Source organism: Leopardus geoffroyi, chromosome D3 (assembly GCF_018350155.1).
Source record: "Leopardus geoffroyi isolate Oge1 chromosome D3, O.geoffroyi_Oge1_pat1.0, whole genome shotgun sequence".
In the NCBI taxonomy this organism is placed as follows: Eukaryota; Metazoa; Chordata; class Mammalia; order Carnivora; family Felidae; genus Leopardus; species Leopardus geoffroyi.
The window spans coordinates 70,273,370-70,295,614 of record NC_059339.1 but is presented as its reverse complement, the minus strand read 5'-3'; the positions used below and the strand labels follow the sequence as shown (position 1 = coordinate 70,295,614).

General features: G+C 42.0%; 2 protein-coding genes across 4 annotated transcripts in view; one reads left to right on the top strand and one right to left on the bottom strand.

Annotated features, from left to right (window-relative positions):
• The window catches only part of SMAD4 (SMAD family member 4), a 109,054-nt gene that overhangs the window by 62,037 nt on the left and 24,772 nt on the right, over positions 1 to 22,245 (bottom strand). For 2 of the 3 annotated variants that reach the window (XR_006707502.1, XM_045457723.1), the window contains exon 1: positions 92 to 483. The exons of the other annotated variant lie outside the window; for it this stretch is intronic. The gene's annotated coding sequence lies outside the window, so the exon portion shown is untranslated. Of the gene's footprint in view, positions 1 to 91; positions 484 to 22,245 lie in introns of those variants that run through there. 3 annotated transcript variants of the gene reach the window in all.
• On the top strand, positions 105 to 7,113 carry LOC123587755 (translation initiation factor IF-2-like). The gene is made up of 2 exons (XM_045457727.1): positions 105 to 520; positions 6,829 to 7,113. The coding sequence occupies exons 1-2, from the start codon at positions 105 to 107 to the stop codon at positions 6,851 to 6,853; spliced, it is 441 nt and encodes a 146-aa protein (XP_045313683.1). The 3' UTR covers positions 6,854 to 7,113.

Sequence of the window (22,245 nt, the reverse complement as noted above, 5' to 3'; positions counted from 1 at the left end):
CTGCCGGGAGCCCGCCCCGGGGCGGGGAAGCCGCGGGCGGGCGGGGTGCGCGGGCCCGGCCGGGGGAAGGGGAGGGGACATGGAGCGTTACCTGGGCTCGGGCGATGGCGAGGAGTGTCCACTCTCCCGCCGCGACTCGTCCGCGGGAGCGCCGAGCCCGTCGCTCCCCTGGCGGCCCGGAGCGCTCCTCGGCCCCGGCCCCGCCGCGTCCGAGCCAGGCCGCCCCTCCTCGGCGCCGCGCCGCTGCCCGCGCGGGCCGCCTAGAGCTCCCGGGCCGCCCCGCGACCGGGGGCCTCTCTCGCGGGGCGCCCGGCTCCCCTCACCCGCTCCCGCCCCCTGGGCGGCCGTGGAGTCGCGGGGAGGGCGGGAAGGGCCTCCCGAGGAGAGCGGGCGGGCGCGAACGCGGGCTCCGCCACCCGAGCCGCTCCGTTACCGCAGCGGCGACGACGACCAGGGCCGTGTTGTTGCTGCCAACTTGTCGAAAGGACACTGAGCATGCGCGCACGGAGACCACATCCGGGTAATTTCAGGGTTTGGCCCTTTTTCCCCCTGCAGCTTTCCTTTCTCCCTGCTGCCCCCGCCTCCCGCCCGGAGTGACGGGAGGGTCGCTCTGCGCAGGCGCTCACGAGGCGGCACCAGTCGGCAAGCTGCCCGGAGTGCCGGTCTGGGCTCCGGGCCTGGCGGAGGGCGCTGCCCCAGAGAGGCTGCTTGCAGTATGTTCATCAGGGAAATTGGCATCCCTTTACAGAAAAGTACGCAAGCAGCGCTGGAGAGCTCGGAGTAGAGTGGGCGTCCAGTAAGTGTTTGTAAACAGCGATGAGCCGGGCCTTGTTTTTTGAGGACCTGCGGCCACAAAAATTAGGCTTGGACAGCCAGCTCCGGGGAGACGGTGGTTGTAGCGGTTTACGTTGGGAAGAAACAGGCGATGACCGCACCTTCCTTCCCTTTCCACCAGCCCTGGATTACAAGATCCAAAGGTGTTTAAACTTGCCAAATCCCTTTTTGGGCTAAAGAGATGCACAGGAGAGTCAAGGAATCACACATTTGAGAGTCTGGCCAGGTGTTATGAAAAGTGAGTGGAAGAATCTAGGTGAAACCTCAGAGTTGGAAGGGACCTTCCAGGACCTACAACACACCTGTTAACTAGGTTACCTGTTGGGTAGAGAAAGGCATAAACTCTGCTTTTGAATTAATACTTATTTGAAAGCTTTCCAAGATACATGCATTTATTTTATATTTTAAAAGTTTCGGAAAACGCATACTAATTATATACTTTTTTAATTTTTATTTTACTTTTCTACCACCTAGGAAATACCTCCATTGGGGGTCCCACGGAAACTAATTATTGGGAAGTTCTAAAGTCATTTCTTAAGTCTCGTTGCCCTCCTACCTTTCACACAGTGTCCTACCTCCTATCCCCATGGTGTCCTACCCGCCGTCATGTCCTGGACTCTTACCTCTTCTACCAGAAAGCCTCTACAACTGTCATGTTCACTGGTGTTCCCTACTCCTAGGGTGCAGGAAGACTTTCCAAGACTAGTTTTAAGGGAATTCATTTACACATCTTCCACTGCTATATGTACTATTTAATAAAAATTGCTCAGCTTGAGAAATCACCTGAGGACAGAGTGTCCCCTTTCAAAACCGTCCTTCTCCCACCTGACAGAAAAAAAGTAAAACTCTCACCCGTTACTTAAGGTGCATCAACTCAAGATGAAAAACCTCCAGGGCAATTCAAAGGGACAATTCAGAAATGGGTGTCTGTGATGTGGAAGTGAATGGCCCAAATGAATGGGTTATAAATTCTTTTGCAAGTCAGGTGGTTTCCAATTCTTGCTGCCAACAAAATTGAAGGAAGCTCTAACTCGGTGATTTGGTAAGAGATCAATATGTGGTTCCTAGGCGCTATACCTCAGAAGGAGTTAAAAAGTAACATTGGTATAACTAAACCTCTTCCATTGCCATTTGTATTTGTTATTTATCACTGTATGACAATATAACCACAAATTTAGCAGCTTAAAACAACACACATTTATTAGTTCACAGTTTCCATGGGTCAGGAGTTTAGGCACGGCTTAGCTGGGTCCTCTGTAAGATCCCAAATCAACGTTGGATGGGAAAGGATGCACTTCCAAACTGTCGCTGGCAGCATTCAGTTCCCTGCAGGCTGCACAGGACTGAAGGCCTTAGTCCCTTGCTCACTGTCAGCTGGAGGTCCCTTCAGTTTTTTGTCAATACAGCAGCTTGCTTCTTCAAAGACAGCAAGGGGGAGATTCTCAGTGTAAGACACTGGTAACAGACGTATGTAACAATCACATATGCATAATTGGATATATCCTGTCACCTTTGCCATACTCTATTTTTTTAATGCTTATTTATTTTTGAGAGAGAGAGACAGTGGGAGCAGGCAAGGGGCAGAGAGAGGGGGAGACACAGAATCTGAAGCAGGCTCCAGGCTCTGAGCTGTCAGCACAGAGCCCGACACGGGGCTTGAACTCAAGAATATAGAGATCATGACCTGAGCTGAACTCAGAGGCTTAACCGACTGAGCCACCCAGGTGCCTCTGCCATACTCTATTAACCAGAAGCAACTCACAAGCCCTGCCCTTACTCAAAAGAAGGAGACCACATAGGAAGGCAGGGATCATGTGGGGCCATATTAGAATATACTACACCATCTATTTATTTATGCAAATAATAATCCCATAACCCCAACCTCCTCAGAATTTGTCTTCAAGTTCTCTTCACTTTCTTGCTTAAGGGAAATCTGACTTTCCCCTGGGACAGTGCTTTCCCTTCCCCCTTTGAAAGTAGTGGTAACTGTGTTTTCAATCCTAAGTCTCTTAGACTGTGCCTGGAAGCCGGGTAGGTGTCCTCCCTGCTCCTCAACAGACCATCCCCCTCTCTTCCTACTAACCTGCAGCTTTAAATCTTCCTATCCAGTACCCCTCATCGTTGCTCTCATTCCCCTTCATTTTGTCACCATTTGCTCTGTCAGTCACTCCAATACCACTTCTGTCTTTTTTTTTTTTTTTTAACATTTATTTATTTTTGAGACAGAGACAGAGCATGAACGGGGGAGGGTCAGAGAGAGGGAGACACAGAATCTGAAACAGACTCCAGGCTCTGAGCTGTCAGCACAGAGCCCAACGCGGGGCTCGAACTCACGGAGTGCGAGATCATTACCTGAGGTGAAGTCAGCCGCTTAACCGACTGAGCCACCCAGGCGCCCCTCTTCTGTCTTAATCCTAGGTGCTTATAATGTACATGTGGATGATCTTCCCAATATCCTGACCTCTCAGTTCTTTGACTTCTCTTCCAAGGATCCTGTCCTACCCTAAGTCTGCCACTCACTCCCATGGGCATAATCATAGGAGCATTATCAAACTTTGCAACTCATCATAATCACAATTTCAAATATACTCTGAACACGATCTCATTTACAAATCTCCTTGCAGCAATTGTTGAAAGTACATATCTGCTCTCTCCCATCCTTACCCAGGTTAAATATCTGGCCAATCATTACAATCACTCCCTTGCACACATTCTCCACCCCGGCACACTCTCATCCCCCTTTGTTGTGCTTGCTAGGCAAAACCACAATCCTGATCAAGCCAGCTCCCACCTACCCCACACCCGCACTCACGCATCTGAATGTGGCTAGAGAAAAACACAATGACACTGCTTAGTTTCATTTTAATCTCATCACTCAACCTCCAGTGCGCCCTCCGTGCTGCCCCAGACTCCCACTTCACTCCTCCATTCTTCTGGATGTCATAGCTCTCTGTCCTCTAACCTACACCTCCTTCCCTTTCATCCTTATTCTCAGTAACCTTGCTTCCTGTTTCGTTGAGAAAACTGAAGCAATGAGATGAAAATCTCCACACAATCCCACGATCCCATCTACCCATACCCTCATACCAACATCTATAACCTCTTCTCCACCTTCCCTCCATTACGTAGTTGAATTTTCCATGCTCCTAGCTAAAGCCAGTCCCTCTGCTAAGGCAACAAATACCAATCTTGGCTTGACTAATCAAGATCATCACCATGACTCCAGCAATTATCTGCCCCCTTCTAATTATCAATGTTTCCCTCTATACCGGGTCATTCCCATCCAGCTGACAAGCAGCTGTTACTTCTCCAATCATACAAAGCCTCTTTGACCCACTTCTACTGTCCGCTACTGCCTTGTGTCTGTACTTCAATTCCAACAAAATTTCAAGAGTTTTCCATGCTTCCTGTTTCTAGTTCTCCTGCCACCCTGTAGCAGCAGAATTCATGCCATATGATACAATTTATATAAAGTTAAAAAACATGCCAAATATAATGCCTGTGATAACATTACGTGCATATGTAATAGAATCACACCAGTGCATATAAGATTACATATGTGGCATATTTGAAGTGAGCAGGTCTCCCACTTAAACCAGTTCCATTCATGCTTTCATCCTTACTACTCTATCAAAACTATTCTAGTCAAGGTCAACAATGAACTTCATATTGCCTAAGTCCATTGATCTATTCACAATTTTCATTTTAATTGACCTGTCTGTAACAGCTAACATAGCTAATCACTTGATTCACCTTTTTTTTTAAACCACATCCACCAATTTTCCTCCTTCATCACTGATCCCTCTTTCCCTGTCTTATTTCTTCTTTGTTGATTCTCTTTTCCCAGACAACCTTGCAATGACGTAGGGCTCATTCCTTGGATTACTTCTCCTTTCCATCTATGGTGATCTCATTAAATCTCCTAACTTTCAACAACATCAGAGATACATGATATCATCATATATGATGACATTTCCAAATGGATAGATTCAGCCCAGACCTCTCTTCTAAACTCCAGATTCTGATATCCAGCAATCTGCTGTACATCTCAAACTTATGCCACAAACTGAAAAAATATTCTCTCTTAAACCTGTTCAACTCACCAGCTTTCCTCTCTCATTGACGGCAAGTCCATCCTTCAAATTGCTCAGATCAAAAGCCCTGGAAGCATGCTGCCTTCCCTCTTTCTTTTATGTCCAGTGTCTAGTCCAGATTCAGAGCATCCCTTACCATCTCTACTGCTTCCTCCCTGGTCTGAGCCACCACCATCTCATGTTTGGATTAGTCTTCTAAAAGCTCTCCCTGCTTGCACTCTCAACAATAGCCAAATTGTGGAAAGAGCCTAAATGTCCATCAACTGATGAATGGATAAAGAAATTGTGGTTTATATACACAATGGAATACTACGTGGCAATGAGAAAGAATGAAATATGGCCTTTTGTAGCAACGTAGACGGAACTGGAGAGTGTGATGCTAAGTGAAATAAGCCATATAGAGAAAGACAGATACCATATGGTTTCACTCTTATGTGGATCCGGAGAAACTTAACAGAAACCCATGGGGGAGGGGAAGGAAAAAAAAAAGAGGTTAGAGTGGGAGAGAGCCAAAGCATAAGAGACTCTTAAAAACTGCGAACAAACTGAGGGTTGATGGGGGGTGGGAGGGAGGGGAGGGTGGGTGATGGGTATTGAGGAGGGCACCTTTTGGGATGAGCACTGGGTGTTGTATGGAAACCAATTTGACGATAAATTTCATATATTGAAAAAAAAAAAAAAGCTCTCCCTGCTTTCCATCTTGCCCCTTAGAATCTGTTCTCAACGTAATAACCACAGTGATCCTCCGAAAACATAATGATGTCACTCCTCTGCTTAAATCTCCACAATGGCTCCTCATTTCACTCAGAGTAAAAGACTGTCCTTACCGTAGTCTACAGGGTTCCACAAGATTTTCACCACCATCCTACCCCAATCATTATTTTTCTAATCTCATCTCTTGTTGTTCCCTTGGATGAATCTGCTGCAGCCTTACTAATTTTATTTATTGACCCTAGAAGATATGAGCCATATTCTCAAATTAGGGCATTTGTGTTGGCTCTTCCCTCTGCCTGGGACACATCTCCCCCAGATATCTGCAGTGCTAACTCCCTAACCCTCTTGAGTCATACATCATCTTCTCAATGAGGCCCACCCTAACCTTTTTAAAACCATAACTCATTTTGAACCCTACCCTACACCCCAGATTCCCCCTACCCTGATCTATCTTCCTCATAGCTCTTCTCATTTACTGTGTTATTTACTTATATTTATGCTTATTGCTTATTGTCTCCTACCCCCCACTAGAATGTAAGCTCCACAAGGGCAGGGATTTATACATAGTGTTTACTAATATATCCCAAGTGACTAGAGTTGCTATTGACACATAGGAGGTTCTTGATAAATTCATTTGGGTAAATGAATACGGTGTTTCATGCTTCTAACCATGTCTTATTCCAGCAAAAATATTCTACATTTTAATTTCAGTAGTTCATCAAAATTTATAACATTTTATGTTGTTTATACCAATTAGGTATTCAAAATTGTATTAATAATACAAGCAAGATGAATGTTTTAAACTTAGAGACTCAAAGATTTTTTTTTTAATTTTTAGGGAAATATGATAGGCTGATAAAAGACTTTCCAGACTAAAATCTTTTATTAAAATGTTCAGGAGCAAGTAAAATGGAAGTACAAGATAAGGAGAAAAAGAGTGATACAGAATTTCTTTTTAAGAAAAGCTTGTTCATGTATTTTTTTTAAATAGATCATAGATGCATTATGATATTTAGATTCCCTTGGATACACTTACAGAATGATGTAACAATCTTATTTTAAAATGCCAATACTTATAATATGCCAGAAATAACAAACTTTGCCATTATTTAAACTTAAGATGAAACGTTTTAGATATGACCTTTAAAGGTACAAGAAGAAACATCGTTTCTCAAATTTCTCTTAGGAGGCATGCAAGCAGGAAATTTTGAAGACCACAGTGGCAAGGCATTCCAGGGGACCTAAGCCACCACCTTTCCGGAGACTTCTTCAGGTGAAACATCTCACTCAGTTCTTCCATCCGTCTCTGCCCTGGGCTCTCGTTCCTTTTTGTTTTCTCTGAGGCTCACCTCCTGTGAAACAGAGCTTCCCCAGGGTAAGGAGAACATAGAGCTTTTACCTTTTCATCCCAGAGTTGAAGACCTAGCCATCCCACTTCCAGCACCGCCCACTGAGGAAGAAATAGAATAATTTTTCATGTGGGAGTGCCTGGGTGGCTCAGTCATTTAAGCATCCGGCTCTTGATCTCCACTTAGGTCATGATTTCAGAGTTCGTGGGTTCAAGCCCCCAATAGGGCCCTGTGCTAATAGTGTGGAGCCTGCTTGGGATTCTCTCTCCCTCTCTCTCTCTCTCTGCCCCTCCCCTGATCACACTCTCTCTTTCAAAATAAATAAATAAAACTTAAAAAAAAAAAAAAACTATTCACTGTCAGCACGGAGCCCAATGCGGGCCTTGAACCCACAAACTGTGAGATTATGACTGAGCTGAGATCAAGAGTTGGATGCTTCTGGGTGGCTCAGTCAGTGAAGCATCTGACTTTGGCTCAGGTCATAATCTTGCAGTTCATGAGTTCAAGCCCCATGTCGGGCTTGTGCTGACAGTTCAGAGCCTGGAGCCTGCTTCAGATTCTGTGTCTTCCCCTCTCTCTGCCCCTCTCCCGCTCATGCTCTGTCTGTCTGTCTCTCAAAAATAAATAAATAAATAAATAAACATTAAAAAAAAAAAGATGCTTAATGGAAATGTGGAAATGATGTAGCGATTGACAGCTCAAGGCATGAGTTAGGCATCATGACATTTTAGAGTTAACCCAATTTTTTTTCAGCCTGTTTTGGTTCTGTTTATTTGTTTTCATTAGCTAGGCAAGTGATAAATTATAATTGTTTTATGCCAGGTCTAGTGAATAGTAATAAAGGGTACTGATAAAATGAAAGGAGCTCATACATTAAAAAAGACATAGAACCAATGGGTTATTTTAGGAGCATAATGGGAGTTAACCCAATGTTTTAAAAAATAACCTAAGTTGCCCTTGAAAATCATTTAACATTGATTAACCTAAACACTGCAAAGCACTATTTCCCTCATCCCTAAAAGCACTACAGTAAACTGTCATCTCCTTTGGCTTAAAGTGTAGAACATTATGTTTGAGAGTGACTGGTGTACATTTGACTATCAAGTGATTTGTTCTTTCAGCTCTATAGGAGGCCAAAGACTTGATGAAGAAAAGTGAAGATGGGTAGAGCCAATGCTCCATTTTATTTATTTTTTTTTTTAATTTTTTTTTCAATGTTTATTTATTTTTTGGGACAGAGAGAAACAGAGCATGAACAGGGGAGGGGCAGAGAGAGAGGGAGACACAGAATCGGAAACAGGCTCCAGGCTCTGAGCCATCAGCCCAGAGCCCGACGCGGGGCTCGAACTCACGGACCGCGAGATCATGACCTGGCTGAAGTCGGACGCTTAACCGACTGCGCCACCCAGGCGCCCCTATTTATTTTAATCTACTAAAAAGCTATAATAGCTGCTACCCATGCCAGATCCAGCAAGGGTGACAGAGGCAGCTGTGGACAGAATCCGAAGTGGGGGAAAGGGGTTGGGCAGGCAGGAAGGAATTACGTGGGAGGGGAAGGGAAATCACAGCCCACCTTTGTTTGGCTGCAGTCCTCTAAGTACTAACAGAGACCAAGAGGCAGCTGAAAGCAAGGGACAGGAGCAGTACACACCCCTCTGTCAGCCCTAACCATTCACACAATGCACATTTTTATTCAATATGGACCAGGTACCAAGTACTAAGGGATTCAGAGAGAAATCTATAGCACATGCCCTTGAGTAGCTCCGAGTCTAGTGGGGGAAGAGTGAAGTGTTAATAGATAATTCTGATGAGGTGGACACAGAATGCTGTGAAAAAACAAAGAAGGAGCAACCTAATCTTGCCAGAGTTCAGAAGCCTTCACAAGAAAGTGACATTTGAGCTGGACTTTGAGGGAAAGTAGGAGTTTGCCAGTAGAATAGGATTGAATGAAGACTTTCAGGGCAGAGAAAACAGACTACAGATATGAAAGTGATTGGTGTGTTTGTGGAATTCAATATATAGCCGTAGATATACTTGTCATATACAAACAAAGCAAAACGCAATACACCACGTTCAAGAGGGTACATATTACAGCGTTGTTGGCCTTAACAGACTGTTGGAAATAACTCAAATGTTTACCAAAAGGAGACTGGATAAATAAACTATGGCACATCCATACAATGGAAGACTAGATAGCTGTAATTTAAGTGGAAGTTTTCACTGTACCCGTATGGAAAGATCTCAAAGGTTTACTGCCAAATGACAATGCAAAGTCCAAAACAATGTGTATATTATGCTATCTTTTCTATCATAAAGGAGGAAAAATAGTATACGTTTATAACAATAATGGTTGTATGGAGTAGAGTGAGAATTGGACAGATGAGGAATGGATGGGAGAAAATTTTTCACTGTATAACTTCTTTTATTATTCAACCATGTAGATGCATTACCTATTCAAAAAATTAAACTGAAACTAGATTCAAACTTGAAATTCAGAGTGACTGGAATGTGTATGCCCTTCCTTTCCTTTAAGACTCTGTTGATAATCAGGGTGCCTGGCTGGCTCAGTTGGAAGAGTATGGGACTCCTGATCTTGATCTTGGGGTCATGAGTTTGAGCCCCATGATAGGTACTAAATATATATATATATATGTATATATATATATATATATATATATATATATATATATACATATATATATATATATATATGTATATACATATATATATATATACACACACACATATATATATATACACACACACACACATATATACATATATTCCAAAAAAAAAAAAAAAAAAAAGACTTGATGATCCTCTAGGACCCCTGATGTTTGTCAGGACTGGGTGCCCTTTCTTTCTGCTCCCAGACCAGACTGTGAGTTCCTTTGTCCCTGAGGACAGAGGTTCTCTTGAGGGCCTTCTGCATAACAAGTGTGGAAGTGTCAGAGAATGTTTGTTGAATGAATGCACAGAGGTGAGAGATGAGGCTGGGAAGATAGATTTGGAGCCAGACTATGAAGGAAGACATGCTCATGAGTTGAACTCCACTGGGGGACAGATATGTTTGGGTTTTATAGTTTTACTGAGGTACAACTTACATTTACAAACTTTTTAAGGGAGTTGGATGAATTTGGGTAAATGTATACATTGTGCAACCATTACTACAATCAAGTTTAGAACACTGCCATCACTCCAGAATGTTCCCTTCTGCCCCTTTGCAGTCAATCCCCACCCCCATATTCCTGGCCCCAGGCAACCATTGCCGCTGCCTGCTTCCTGTTTTTCAGGTTTTGGTTTTTCGAAAATTCCATATAAATGGAATCTTACAACATGTAATTTTTGCATCTGGATTGTTTTTACTCAGCATGATGTTTTTGAGATCTAAAATGTTATTGCGTGTATCAGTAGTTAGCTCCTTTTTATTGTTCAGTAGTATTCCATTGTGTGTATTTGCAAATCCATAGAAACAGAAAGTAGATTGGCAGATTAGCAGTTGTCACAGGACAGGAGAGGAGGGGAATTGAAAGACACAGGGTTTGTTTTTGAGGTAATGGAAATGTTCTGGAATTAGTGCTGATGGTTGTGCTACATTGTGAATATATTAAAAGGCTGAATTGTACACTTTAAAATGGTTAAAACACATGCACCTGAAACTAATGTAGCACTGTGTGTCAACTATACTTCAATAAAAACAAACAAACAAATAAAATCGTTCAAATTCATAGAAACAAAGAGTCGAATGGTGGTTGCCAAGGGTTGGGGGAGAAATGAGAAAATGTTGGTCAAAGGATACCAATTTCCAATTATAAGATGAATAAGTTCTAGGGATCTAACATACAGCATAGTGACTTTAGTTAACAATACTGTATCATATATACTTGAAAGTTGCTAAGACCTTAAATGTTCTCGCCACCAAAAAAAAGGTATAATTATGTGAGGTGAGTGATGTATTAAACTAACTTTATAAGGGTAATCATTTCACAATATATACATGTATAAAATCATTGCATCGTATGCCTTAAACCTATACAATGCTTTATGTCAATTATCTCTCAATAAAGCTGGGGGAAATAAAGTTATTAAAATGGTAAGCTTTATGTTATGTACATTTTATCTTAAAAAGTTACATTCTAGGTGGCATTCACTTTCGAATGCCCCCTCTCTGTAAAGAGAGCTTTCCTACTATTCTTCCTTTCTGATCTTATACTCTAATAAACTTGTCTGCTGCTCAAAAAAAAAAAAAAAATTACATTTGAGGTAAGCATCACTAACAAGGTTACTAAGCAAATAGCCCTTGGAGGCAGCCTCACTTGGTTCAGGTTCTTATTTCACTTCTTACTAGCTATGAGACAGGGGACAAAGCATTCTAAGTCTCAGTTTCTTCATCTGTGAAACAGGGATGAAAATAAAGCCTGTTGTGCCACTGAGCTGTAGAGAGGACTCAGTGAGATAATGCCTGTAAAGCACATAACATGGTCCTGACAAGCACCTAATCAGTATTAGCTAACTTTTTAATCCACCTACACCTGCATATGTCAAGTCTATAACATGTCTTAATTTATTCAATTCAACATGAAGCAGGGATTATTCTCAATCTATAGGTGGTGAAACTGAACTATCAAGAGATTAAAAATAACTTGTCCCCATATTAGGGAAGATTCTATAAAATAATTGGTCTGTATTTTTCAAATGTGTCAATGTCATGAAAAACAGACTGGAGAACTGTTCTGGACTGAAGGAGGCACAATAGACATGACATTCAAATGCTGTGCATGCTCCTGAACTGGGGATGGAAGAAGGGGGGGACATTATTGGGACAACTGACAAAATTGGAATATGGACAGCAGATCAGATAATAGTAGTGAATCCATGTTAGGATTCCTGATTTGGGCAACGATAGTGTGCAAAGCCAGGACCTAGGGTGTGGCGAGCAAAGCTCCTGGGAAGCCCTCTCAGGGCCATGGCTCAGGCATTGCTTGCTTCCCCCCTGAATCTGGCCCTGGTGTTATGGTGGCATAAGAGATGTCCTTGTTTTTATTTTATTTTATCTTATTTTATTTATTTATTTATTTATTTATTTATTTATTTATTTATTGAGAGAGAGAGAGCATGAGTGGGAGAGGGGCAGAGACAGAGGGGGACAGAGGATCCAAAGCTGGCTCTGCAGTGTCAGGACAGAGCCCGATGCGAGGCTCAAATTAAAAAACCACGAGATCACAATCTGAGCTGAAGTTGGATGCTCAACCGACTTGAGCTCAACTGAGCCACCCAGGCGCCCCAAGAATGTCCTTGTTTTTAGTAACTACACACTGAAGTATTAAGAAGAAAGGCATGTATGTATGTAACTAGCCTTCCAGTAGTTCCAAAATAATATATAAGCATAGAAAGAAAATATTAAAGCGTATGTGGCAAAATGTTAATAATTTGTGAATCTGGGTAAAGGATATGCAGAAGTTTTTTGTACTACTCTTGCAAGTTTTCTGTAAGACTGGGTTTTTAAAACAATTTTTAAGTTACCTGCCCATGTAATGAAGTCCCTTTAACAGCAGAGTTGGAACCTGAGCCCTCTCCAGCCTCCAGCCCTCCACACTGAGTACAGTGTGGAGCAGTCCTGCAACCCAAATCTGAAGCCAGGACCCAGAAGGGCCTCCTGACCAGATGCCTCAGGAAGTGGCCCAGGTGCCTTTGAACAGTGTTTCTTCCACTTTAACATGATCTTGTTAAAATACAGGTTTGGGGTGCCTGGGTGGCTCAGTCGCTTGAGCGTCCAGCTTCGGCTCTGGTCATGATCTCGGGTTCATGGGTTCAAGCCCCGCATCAGACTCCTTGCTGACAGCTCAGAGCCTGGAGCCTGCTTTGGATTCTGTGTCTCCCTCTCTCTCTGCCTCTCCCTGGCCTTGCACTCTTTCTTTGTCTCTAAAAAAATGAAACATTAAAAACAAATTTTAACAAAAAATGCAGGTTTTAATTTGGTGACTCCAAGGTGGGGCCACATTTCTAACAGGCTCCCAGGTGAAGTGATGCAGCTGGTCGCTGGACCAGAGCTCTGAACGCAAGACCCTAGACTCCAGAGCCTAGATCTCTAGAGCCTAAACTGCAAAATTTCTTGAGGTGGGAAATAGAAAGGAAAACTAGCTGATTTAGGAGACAGTCCACAGTTGCGATGCTACCTACTTCAAATGCTTGTCAATGATTAGCTTAGCTTTCTTTTTTTAAACATCCTTTCATTCAGGAAACATGCAGAGTGAGCCTACTGGGTGCCATGCTTTATTTCAGGTGAGGAATTGGATGGTGATGAGCATTAACTGAAATGCCTAAAATTTATCCAGCCTCTCCCTTCCCCCAGGAGACTCCAGATCTGCCTTAAAACTAGACAGTTTTTGGTTCAAACAAGTGAATGTAGCATCTAACCGTCTCAGTCAGTGTCACAGGCACAACAGGGAACATTGCAGGGAGGGGGGTGCTGGAAATAACAATTTCATCAAAGGCAAAAACAAAACATTTTTTTTAAAGGTAGAGTTGGTATCATTTTAGTGATAAAAGGATCTTACAATGAATATTTGTGCAAAGGGTTTTGAGCTTTCAGCTCCGAGGGGGGGAAACATCTAACCTTAACATCACCAAAATCTTTCCTTAGTTTTAAAGAATTTTTCTTGGGAGACAACCTTGAGGCGGGTAATTAACTTTACCTGGGAAGAAAATTGCAGTTACTATTTTATTTTAAAGGGTTCAAGGATAAACAAGTGCCACCTTTTCAGAGGTGGAAACGCAGGATTTGAAGGAGAAGGATGCTGTGAGCGCTTGAATAGCCCTTACCTCGCTTCTCCTTGGGAACTGGCTGTGTGAAGGATGTGCGAAGCTGGTTCCAGGACTCAGCCTCCAAGAAAAGGTGTCCCCTCCTTGCTGTCCCCTCCTCCAAGAAAAGGTGCCCGGCAGAAGCTCCCACAACACCTGCCACTCAGATTTTTCTTTCTCTTGCGCCCATTGGCTGCGGCCACCTCTCCCCTCTGCTGTTTTCTCTTCCCCTTTCCTTTGCCTGGTGGACTTTCACTTCCCGGGCCCTTCTGACAAGCTGCACCCAGCTGCTGCGGATGAACTGTCCCCACGCTTCCTGCCCTCCGCCCCGTGCAGCCCACGCAAGGTCAGCCCCGTGCGGGAGCACTGCTGCCCATGGAGCCGCCTTCTGGGCCGGGCTACCTGGGCCTCCACACGCGCATCTTTCACCAGCAAGGAAGTGAGAAGTCAACACCCTCCCAGCCACACGCCCCGGGAGGCCACCAGCGGCGGCAGCTGTTTGCCTCCCGCCCGTTTTTCCGGGAAGCTGGTTCCCAGGTTGGCCCCCACCTGGTTCAGCGCTGACACCCATCCTCACTGAGAAAGGTGCCCTGGTTCCGCAGCACGTCTCCAGCCTGGACGCCCGGCCCGCCCTCCCCAGCATACACACACACCACTGGCGTGGCCCGGGAGCCGCAGTTGGTCTGAACTTGCCTGAGGCTCCATGGGTTAGTTAGAATACCAGGCTGACTCTGGTCTTAGCCACAGTCCACAAAGGCTCCTTGGCAGGGGTTCTTTGTGCAGGCTTTGACCCAAAGGCCCAGGGATGCAGGCTTATGCCATCCTCCCTTAGAGCTGCCCTCCATTCCCACTGCTCCCCCAGGAGCAAGTCCCAACAGATTCTTCGGCCAAGGAAAAGGCCATGTGAACAATCCCAGGCCCAGGCCCAGCGTTTGCCTGCCGTCCTTCCCTCCCTGCCTCCCTCACCATGCCAAATCCCATCGGGAGGCCCAACTCTCCCCTACCAACGACTCCAGCCCAGCTGATCTCACAAGCCACTCCACTGACCCTTGATTTCCTAATGTCCTGTTTACTTTCGACTTTATTAGCAGACAGTAGCATAGAAGTGGAGATTACAGATGGGCTTTGGAGTCAAATGGACATGTATTCAAATCCTGCTTCCATTGCTGTGTGTTCCTGGGCAAGTTACTGAACCTTTCTCAGCTTTAATTACTTCCTCTCTTAAAGTAGGTATCATCACACTTGTTAAAAAAATGTTCTCCTCCGAAGATTAAAGGCAAATTCTCTCATCCAACAAAAATATACCGAGTGTCTGGTGTTTGGCAGGCACTACTGTGGATGACAATACCGTGGTGTACAAGGCAAACTCCTTGTCCTCAAAGAACTTACATTCTGGTGGATGACTGATGATACACCAATAAACCTGTAGCCAAACAAACAATACTAGTGATAATTACCATTAAAAAAAACACAACATACCAGAGAGAGTGATTAGATTTGGAGAGGGTGGGGAGTAGTATTTTAGATAGGATGATTAGGGAAGGATGTCTGAAGAGGGGACATTTGATCAGGGCCCTGAATGATACAAAGAAGTGAGCTATGCAAAAATCTGGGGAGTGCAGGTGTAAAGATTCTGAAGCAGAAACGAGGTTGATGTGTTCAAGGAACAACAGTAACATCAGCGCAGCTAGGGCAGGGCAAGAGAGAGGAGCAAGGTAGGGGATAAGATCAGATAGATAATATGTGGGGAGAAGCGTTAGCATGTGGCCAGTGCTCCACACATTCCAACTATTCTTAAAGGGGTCTTGTTTTCCTAACGAGGCTATATACTCTTTGAATGCACTCATTCATTGGACAAATACTGAGTGCCTACCAGGTGTCAGTCACTGTGCTACGAGATAGGAATATAAAAACGAACAACACAGATGTGGGAAAGGAAAATGAGAAAGTGAGCAGGGTGATTTGCAGGGTCAGAGACAGCTGAGCCTAGCCTACTGCAACCTTAGGGACTGAGCTTGGCTCAAGGGCATCCTGATGCTTGCCATGCTGTTGTACAACATGCCCGAGAAAGTGCCCAGTGAAATCATTATCTGAATATTAAGGGATGGAAAAAGAGATACAGGTAAATATAAACCAAAACAGTTCCAGGGTAGTAACTTTCATATCATCTAAAAGAGACTGTAAGGTGGAAAACATCATGAGGGACAAAGAAGATTGTATATGCAGTGTAGGTCAACTGAATGACTCAATTAGTGAGCTCGATCTAATAGAGAACTTTGTACTCAACAAATAAAGAATATACATTTTTCAAGAATGTATGGAAGACTCCAAAGATCAGTCATGTACTAGTCATGCACTTCAATAAATTCCAAAAAAATCCACATCATTCAGGCCATGTTCTCTATCATAATACAATAAATTTGGAAATCATTAACAAAAGAATACCTTCAAATTCCTAGAAGTCTGGAAATGAAAAATTCTATTAAATAATAGAATAAAGAAATTATACTGGAAATTACAAAATATAATAAAAGCACCATGTGTCAAACTGTACATAGCTGGTAGATAAAAAGGATTTGTAGAGTTATATACATTTAGCAAATAAGAAATATTGAAATCAAATGAGCCAAGTGCCCCGTGCAAAAACCCCAGAGAAATAAGCAGAAAGGAATAAAGATGGGGCAAAAATCAATGATAACGAGGCATCAGGGGAGAGGGGAGAAAAGCAGTACACATGAATAACAAAACTAAAAGATGATTTTTTTCAAAAGACTCCTGAAAGTGACCATCGTGCCAAGATCGATAAAAAGCAGGAAGATATGCAAGTAAATAGAACACCAAATAAAAAGGAAAAAATAATTTACAGACAAAATGGCATTTTTTAAAAGATTATTAACTACTATCTGCTAATAAATTTGAATACATTGATGAGAAGGGTATATAGCTGGAAAAACAGAAAATACCTGTTGACACAAAATTTTAAATAGAAAAATAACCATTAAAAAATTTGAAATTGTCATGAGATTCCCCCTACTCCATCAGATATAAACATATACACACATTTGCTTATTTTAAAAATCAATGGAAAATTAAGTCATAAGAAATCGTAAAAGCTACTTAGGAGGAAAGAGACAAGGAGAGAGAAACTAGAATTCTCTAAATATGCCTGGTTGCGTGAATTTTACTGTAAAACTACGTAAATCTTTAACATAATTATGAAATAAAATTAAATTAAAGTTAAAAAGCAATCCCTAAAATGTGAAAACAAATTGAAACAGATGAACCTGATTCTGTTTCAAGTTGGTGGCACACAAAGGAGCTATTCCAAGTGACTTTATTTATTTATTTTTATTTTTTGTAGTGTTTATTTATTTTTGAGGGAGAGAGAGAGAGAGAGACAAAGGTGAACAGAGAGGGGCAGAGAGAGGGAGATACAGAATCCGAAGCAGGCTCTAGGCTCTGAGCTGCCAGCACAGAGCCCAACACAGGGCTCGAACCCATGCACTGTGAGATCATGACCTGAGCTGAAGTCAGACACTTAACCGACTGAGCCACCCAGGTGCCCACCAAGTGACTTTAAAACAAATAACTTGACTCTATATCCCTAGCAGGACATAGCCTAAGGACGAAAGAACTGCAATACAAACATAAGCATACACATAAAAAATCTCTAAAAATTATTTTTGATAATCACATTGGTGGTAGAGGTTTGATATCATGGTTTCTTTTTATGTAGGCTTCATGCCCAGCCCAACACAGTGCTAGCCCAACATGGAGCTTGAACTCATAACTCTGAGATCAAGACCTAAGCTGAGATCAAGAGTCGGACCCACAACTGACTAAGCTACCTAGGTGCTAGGGAGTTTTAGTATTATTATTCTGAGAATGCTAGTATGTATTGCAGGATAAAGGAAATGAGTAATTTAGGTTGGCATTATTGAGAACTGAGATTTCTGACATGACAGAAAGGAGATATAGGGGTTACATACATGAAGGTGTGGAGTCCTGCATTTGAACTGGAAGTATGTGATAGGCAGAATTGTATAATGATCCTCACTGAGACAAGCCCTTGTGAAATCTCCTCCCCTTGGGTGCAGGCAGAACCTGGGAATATGATGAAGTGTCATTCCTGTGGTTAGGTTACGTTATAGGGCAAAGGGACATGATAAAAAAGGAAAATAAAGTATTGTACAGATATAATTAAAGTTCTGGGAGTGCCTGGGTTGCTCAGTTGGTTGGGCATCCGACCTTGACTCAAGTCATGATCTTGCAGTTCATGAGTTCAAGCCCCACGTCAGGCTCTGTGCTGACAGCTCAGAGCCTAAAGCCTGTTTCAGATTCTGTCTCTCTCTCTCTCTCTCTGCCCCCTCCCACTCATGATCTCTCTCTCTCTCTCTCTCTCTCAAAAATAAAAATAAAAATAAAACATAAAAAAAAATTAAAAACATAATTAAAGTTCTGAAATCAGTTAACTTTAAATTAATCAAGAATATTATCCTTGATGAGCCTGACTAATCAGATAGCCCTTTAAAAGAGGATCTACGGGGCACCTGGGTGGCTCAGTTGGTTGGGCATCCAACTCTTGATTTCGGCTCAGTCACAATCTCACAGTTTGTGAGATTGAGCCCTGCATCAGGCTCTGCATTGACAGGGCAGGGCCTGCTTGAGATTCTCTCTCTCCCTCTCTCTCTACCCCTCCCCGGCTTGTGTGTGTGCTCTCTCTTTCTCACTCTCTCTCTCTCAAAATAAATAAATAAACATTAAAAAAATAAAAAGATAAAGGAGGATCTAGAATTCAAAGACTTTAGATGGCAACCCCTTAGATGTGATTACTTTTAATTCAGAAAGAAAACAGACTTGCTAACCACCACCGCAACTTGATACAAATATAGAGGAATGACCAATTTAATGCCATGAGAAGAGATTCAAGGATTGGAAGGAAAGAGATAAATGTGTTATTGTCACTTATATGGAAAACCCAAGAGAATTAACAAGTTATCAGATCTCACACAAATTCACAAAGATTGCCACATAGCAGGGCAACATATAAAAATCAATAGTATTTCTGTACACCTTCAAATTCCAGTAAATACGATACCATTTACAGAGTTATAAAACTATAAAATATGCAGAAATTAAATTACCCAGTAATGTACATAAACTATCTGGATAAAAATGTAAAACTCAATTAAAAGGCATTAAAGAAAACCTGAATAAATGAGAACATATTGTATGTTCATTGCTAGAAGAGCTTAACGTCATAAAAATAGCAATTCTCTCAATTTTAACCTATAAATTAAATGTAATTGTATTATAATCCTACTTGAAGAGAATTTGACTCTAAAATATATAGAGAATTAAATATATATGGAAGAACGCATATCTACAAAGAGTTAAGACACATCTCAAAAGAAGAGTAAAAGAGGGGATGCACCCTACTAAATAATGAGACATATTGCAAAGCTAGGATAATCAGCTGAATGTTGAATCTCACAACATATGCAAAAAAAAAAAAAAAAAAAAAAAAAAAAAAAAAAAAAAATCCTCTAAGCAGATTAAGTCCTAAATTTGAAAGAAAAAAATTGTAAAGCCAATGGAAGGAAATGTGGAAGAATATTATTGGGACTTTAGGGGTGGGAAAATTTTCTTTTAAAAGATGCCAAATGTACAAATTTTAAGGGGGAAAGCCATAGATTTGATTAAATCATATTATTTCTGTCTTCTAGAGGCCACCATAAACACAACTAATAGGTGATCAAATGGGAAAGCTTATTTGTAATATTCAAAGTCAACACAAAATAAAGATTTATATTTTAAAAATCCTAAGATAGCTCCAAGGAAAATATAAGAAATCTAACAGAAAATAAAATGAGCATAGGATGTGATGAGGCAATTCACAGGAGAAATCTGAATGACTATCAAGTCTCCTAAGAGATGTTTAAACTCATTAGTAGTCAGTGAAATGTAAATTAGAGCTAAAATACCACTTTACACATCTCAGATTAGAAGAAAGAAAAAGGAGAATCAGATAGCATTAACTGCTGGCAGTGACTAGGGCACAGGACGTTTAAGGTGCTCTGGTGGGAGTGTAAATTGGGCAGCCATTCAGGAGAGCACTTGGCATCACTGCTTGGAAACAGGAGTATGTAGCCTTCCAACCCCGCAGTTCTGCTCCTGGCCTTATCCTTTTTCCTTTATTTTATTCTATTCTATTTTATTTTTTATTTTTTAAAATTTACATCCAAATTAGTTAGCATACAGTGCAACAGTGATTTCAGGAGGAGATTCCTTAGTGTCCCTTCCCCATTTAGCCCATCCCCCCTCCCACCACCCCCTCCAGGAACCCTCTGTTTGTTCTCCATATTTATGAGTCTCTTCTGTTTTGTCCCCCTCCCTGTTTTTATATTATTTTTGCTTCCCTTCCCTTATGTTCATCTGTTTTGTCTCTTAAAGTCCTCATATGAGTGAAGTCATATGATTTTTGTCTTTCTCTGACTGACTAGTTTCACTTAGCATAATACTCTCCAGTTCCATCCACGTAGTTGCAAATGTCCTGGCCTTATCCTTAAAAGAAACTTAGGGCCATTGTAAGAATCAAGTGAGTAACATTCAGGAATCAAGTCAAATATTTGTTCTTTTGTTCCATCCTTCTTGGCAAACTCTTATTTCCAAGTGGCTCTTAGACATTTTCACCTGGAAGTTGAAAAAGGTTGGCAAAATGATCTAGAAATGCAATTTCACAAGCCAACTGATTGTCAAAGCTAACCCTGTTGTCAATCACTTCCACGTTAAAACTTCTAGGAGCAACAACACAGTATACCCTATGGGTATCTCACAATTTGCTAAGCATTTTTGGATGTGTGATATCATTTCAGCTATTCGATAATTCTGTGAGGAAGGTGCCATAACTCATTTTCACAGGTGAGAAAATAAAGGCTCAGCAGATACAAATCCAAAGAAGTTTCACAGTTACGAATGTCAGAATTTATATTGGATCAGATGACTAGGGAGCACAGTGACTTCTTAGGCTATAGTCCTCTTTTGGTTGCAAAACAACACAATTCAGTAGGCACTACTGAGGGAGGAAAGCCCCAAGGTGATGAGGAAGGCTTTCATTTCTACCTAAACTGCAGCTGCTCTTGTCTTAACTTTCCTGATCCAAAGTCTCCCAGTTTTCCTCACCCTGTTCTCAGCATTGACCCCACCTGTCCCCACCTCCCTAACCTCATCTACCATCATCACTTCCTCCCTAGGCCTCACTTAGCAGAAACCACCACCTATGTAGCCACCACTGTTGCCTGAAGGCATTTGCATTAACAGGATCTCAAAAAAATTCAAAAAGGGTGATGGAGAAAAATGGTACAAATAAAAAAGGAAAAAAAATGCCAAAAGAATATACAAATGGCCAAAAGCACAAGAAAAGAAGCTCGATAGTAATAGTCATCAGTGAAATGCAGGTTAAAACCACAATGAGGGGCATCGGCAGGCTCAGTCAGTGGAGCATGTGACTCTCAATCTTAGGGTCAAGGCTTCAAGCCCCACATTGGGCTTAGAGCTTATTAAAACACACACACACAGTGAGCACTAGGTGTTGTATGGAAACCAATTTGACAATAAATTTCATATATTGAAAAATAAAATAAAATAAAATAAAACACACACACACACACACACACACACACTGAGATAGAGCTTATTAACACACACACACACACACACACACGCACACACACACTGAGATGCCTCTTTGTGGCCACCAGGATAGCTAAAATTACAGAGATTTGCTGTATAAAGTGTTGGCAAGGATGTGGAGCACTTGGAATGTTAGGAGAGTAAAATGGTACAGTCACTTTGGGAAACAGTTCAGCAGTGTCTTAAAAAATGTATATATGCATTCATCATATGACCCAGCAATTCGACTCATAGATATTTACCCCCACCCCCACATGAAAACATAGGTCTTCACAAAGACTTGTACACCAGTGTTCATAAGTAGTTTTATTCAAAATAGAACAGGAAATAAGCCAAATATCCATGCATGGGTGAAAATACAAACAGATTGCAGTAAATTCATTCAATGGTCTCCTACACAAAATAGCAAGATTAATTGATACATGCAAAGACATGGTATGTGGGCCACCCAGTTTGGGCATCTATATATTATATACAGTTAAATAATTAATGATGCTTGTATATTTGTGGTTTGGAATATTTACATTGCAGTTCTAGTATTAGCTAGCATTCCTTGTGGTATGTCTCAAATCTACCTAATAACAATTATGTGGTATGGTAGCATGAATAATGGCTCAACTATGTCCATGACCCAATCCATGGAACATATGAATATCACATTATATGGCAAGAGAGACTTTGTGGACATGATTAAGTTAGGGATTTTGAGGTGGGGAGATTATCCTGGATTTTCCTGGTGGGCCCTGAGGTAGTCACAATGG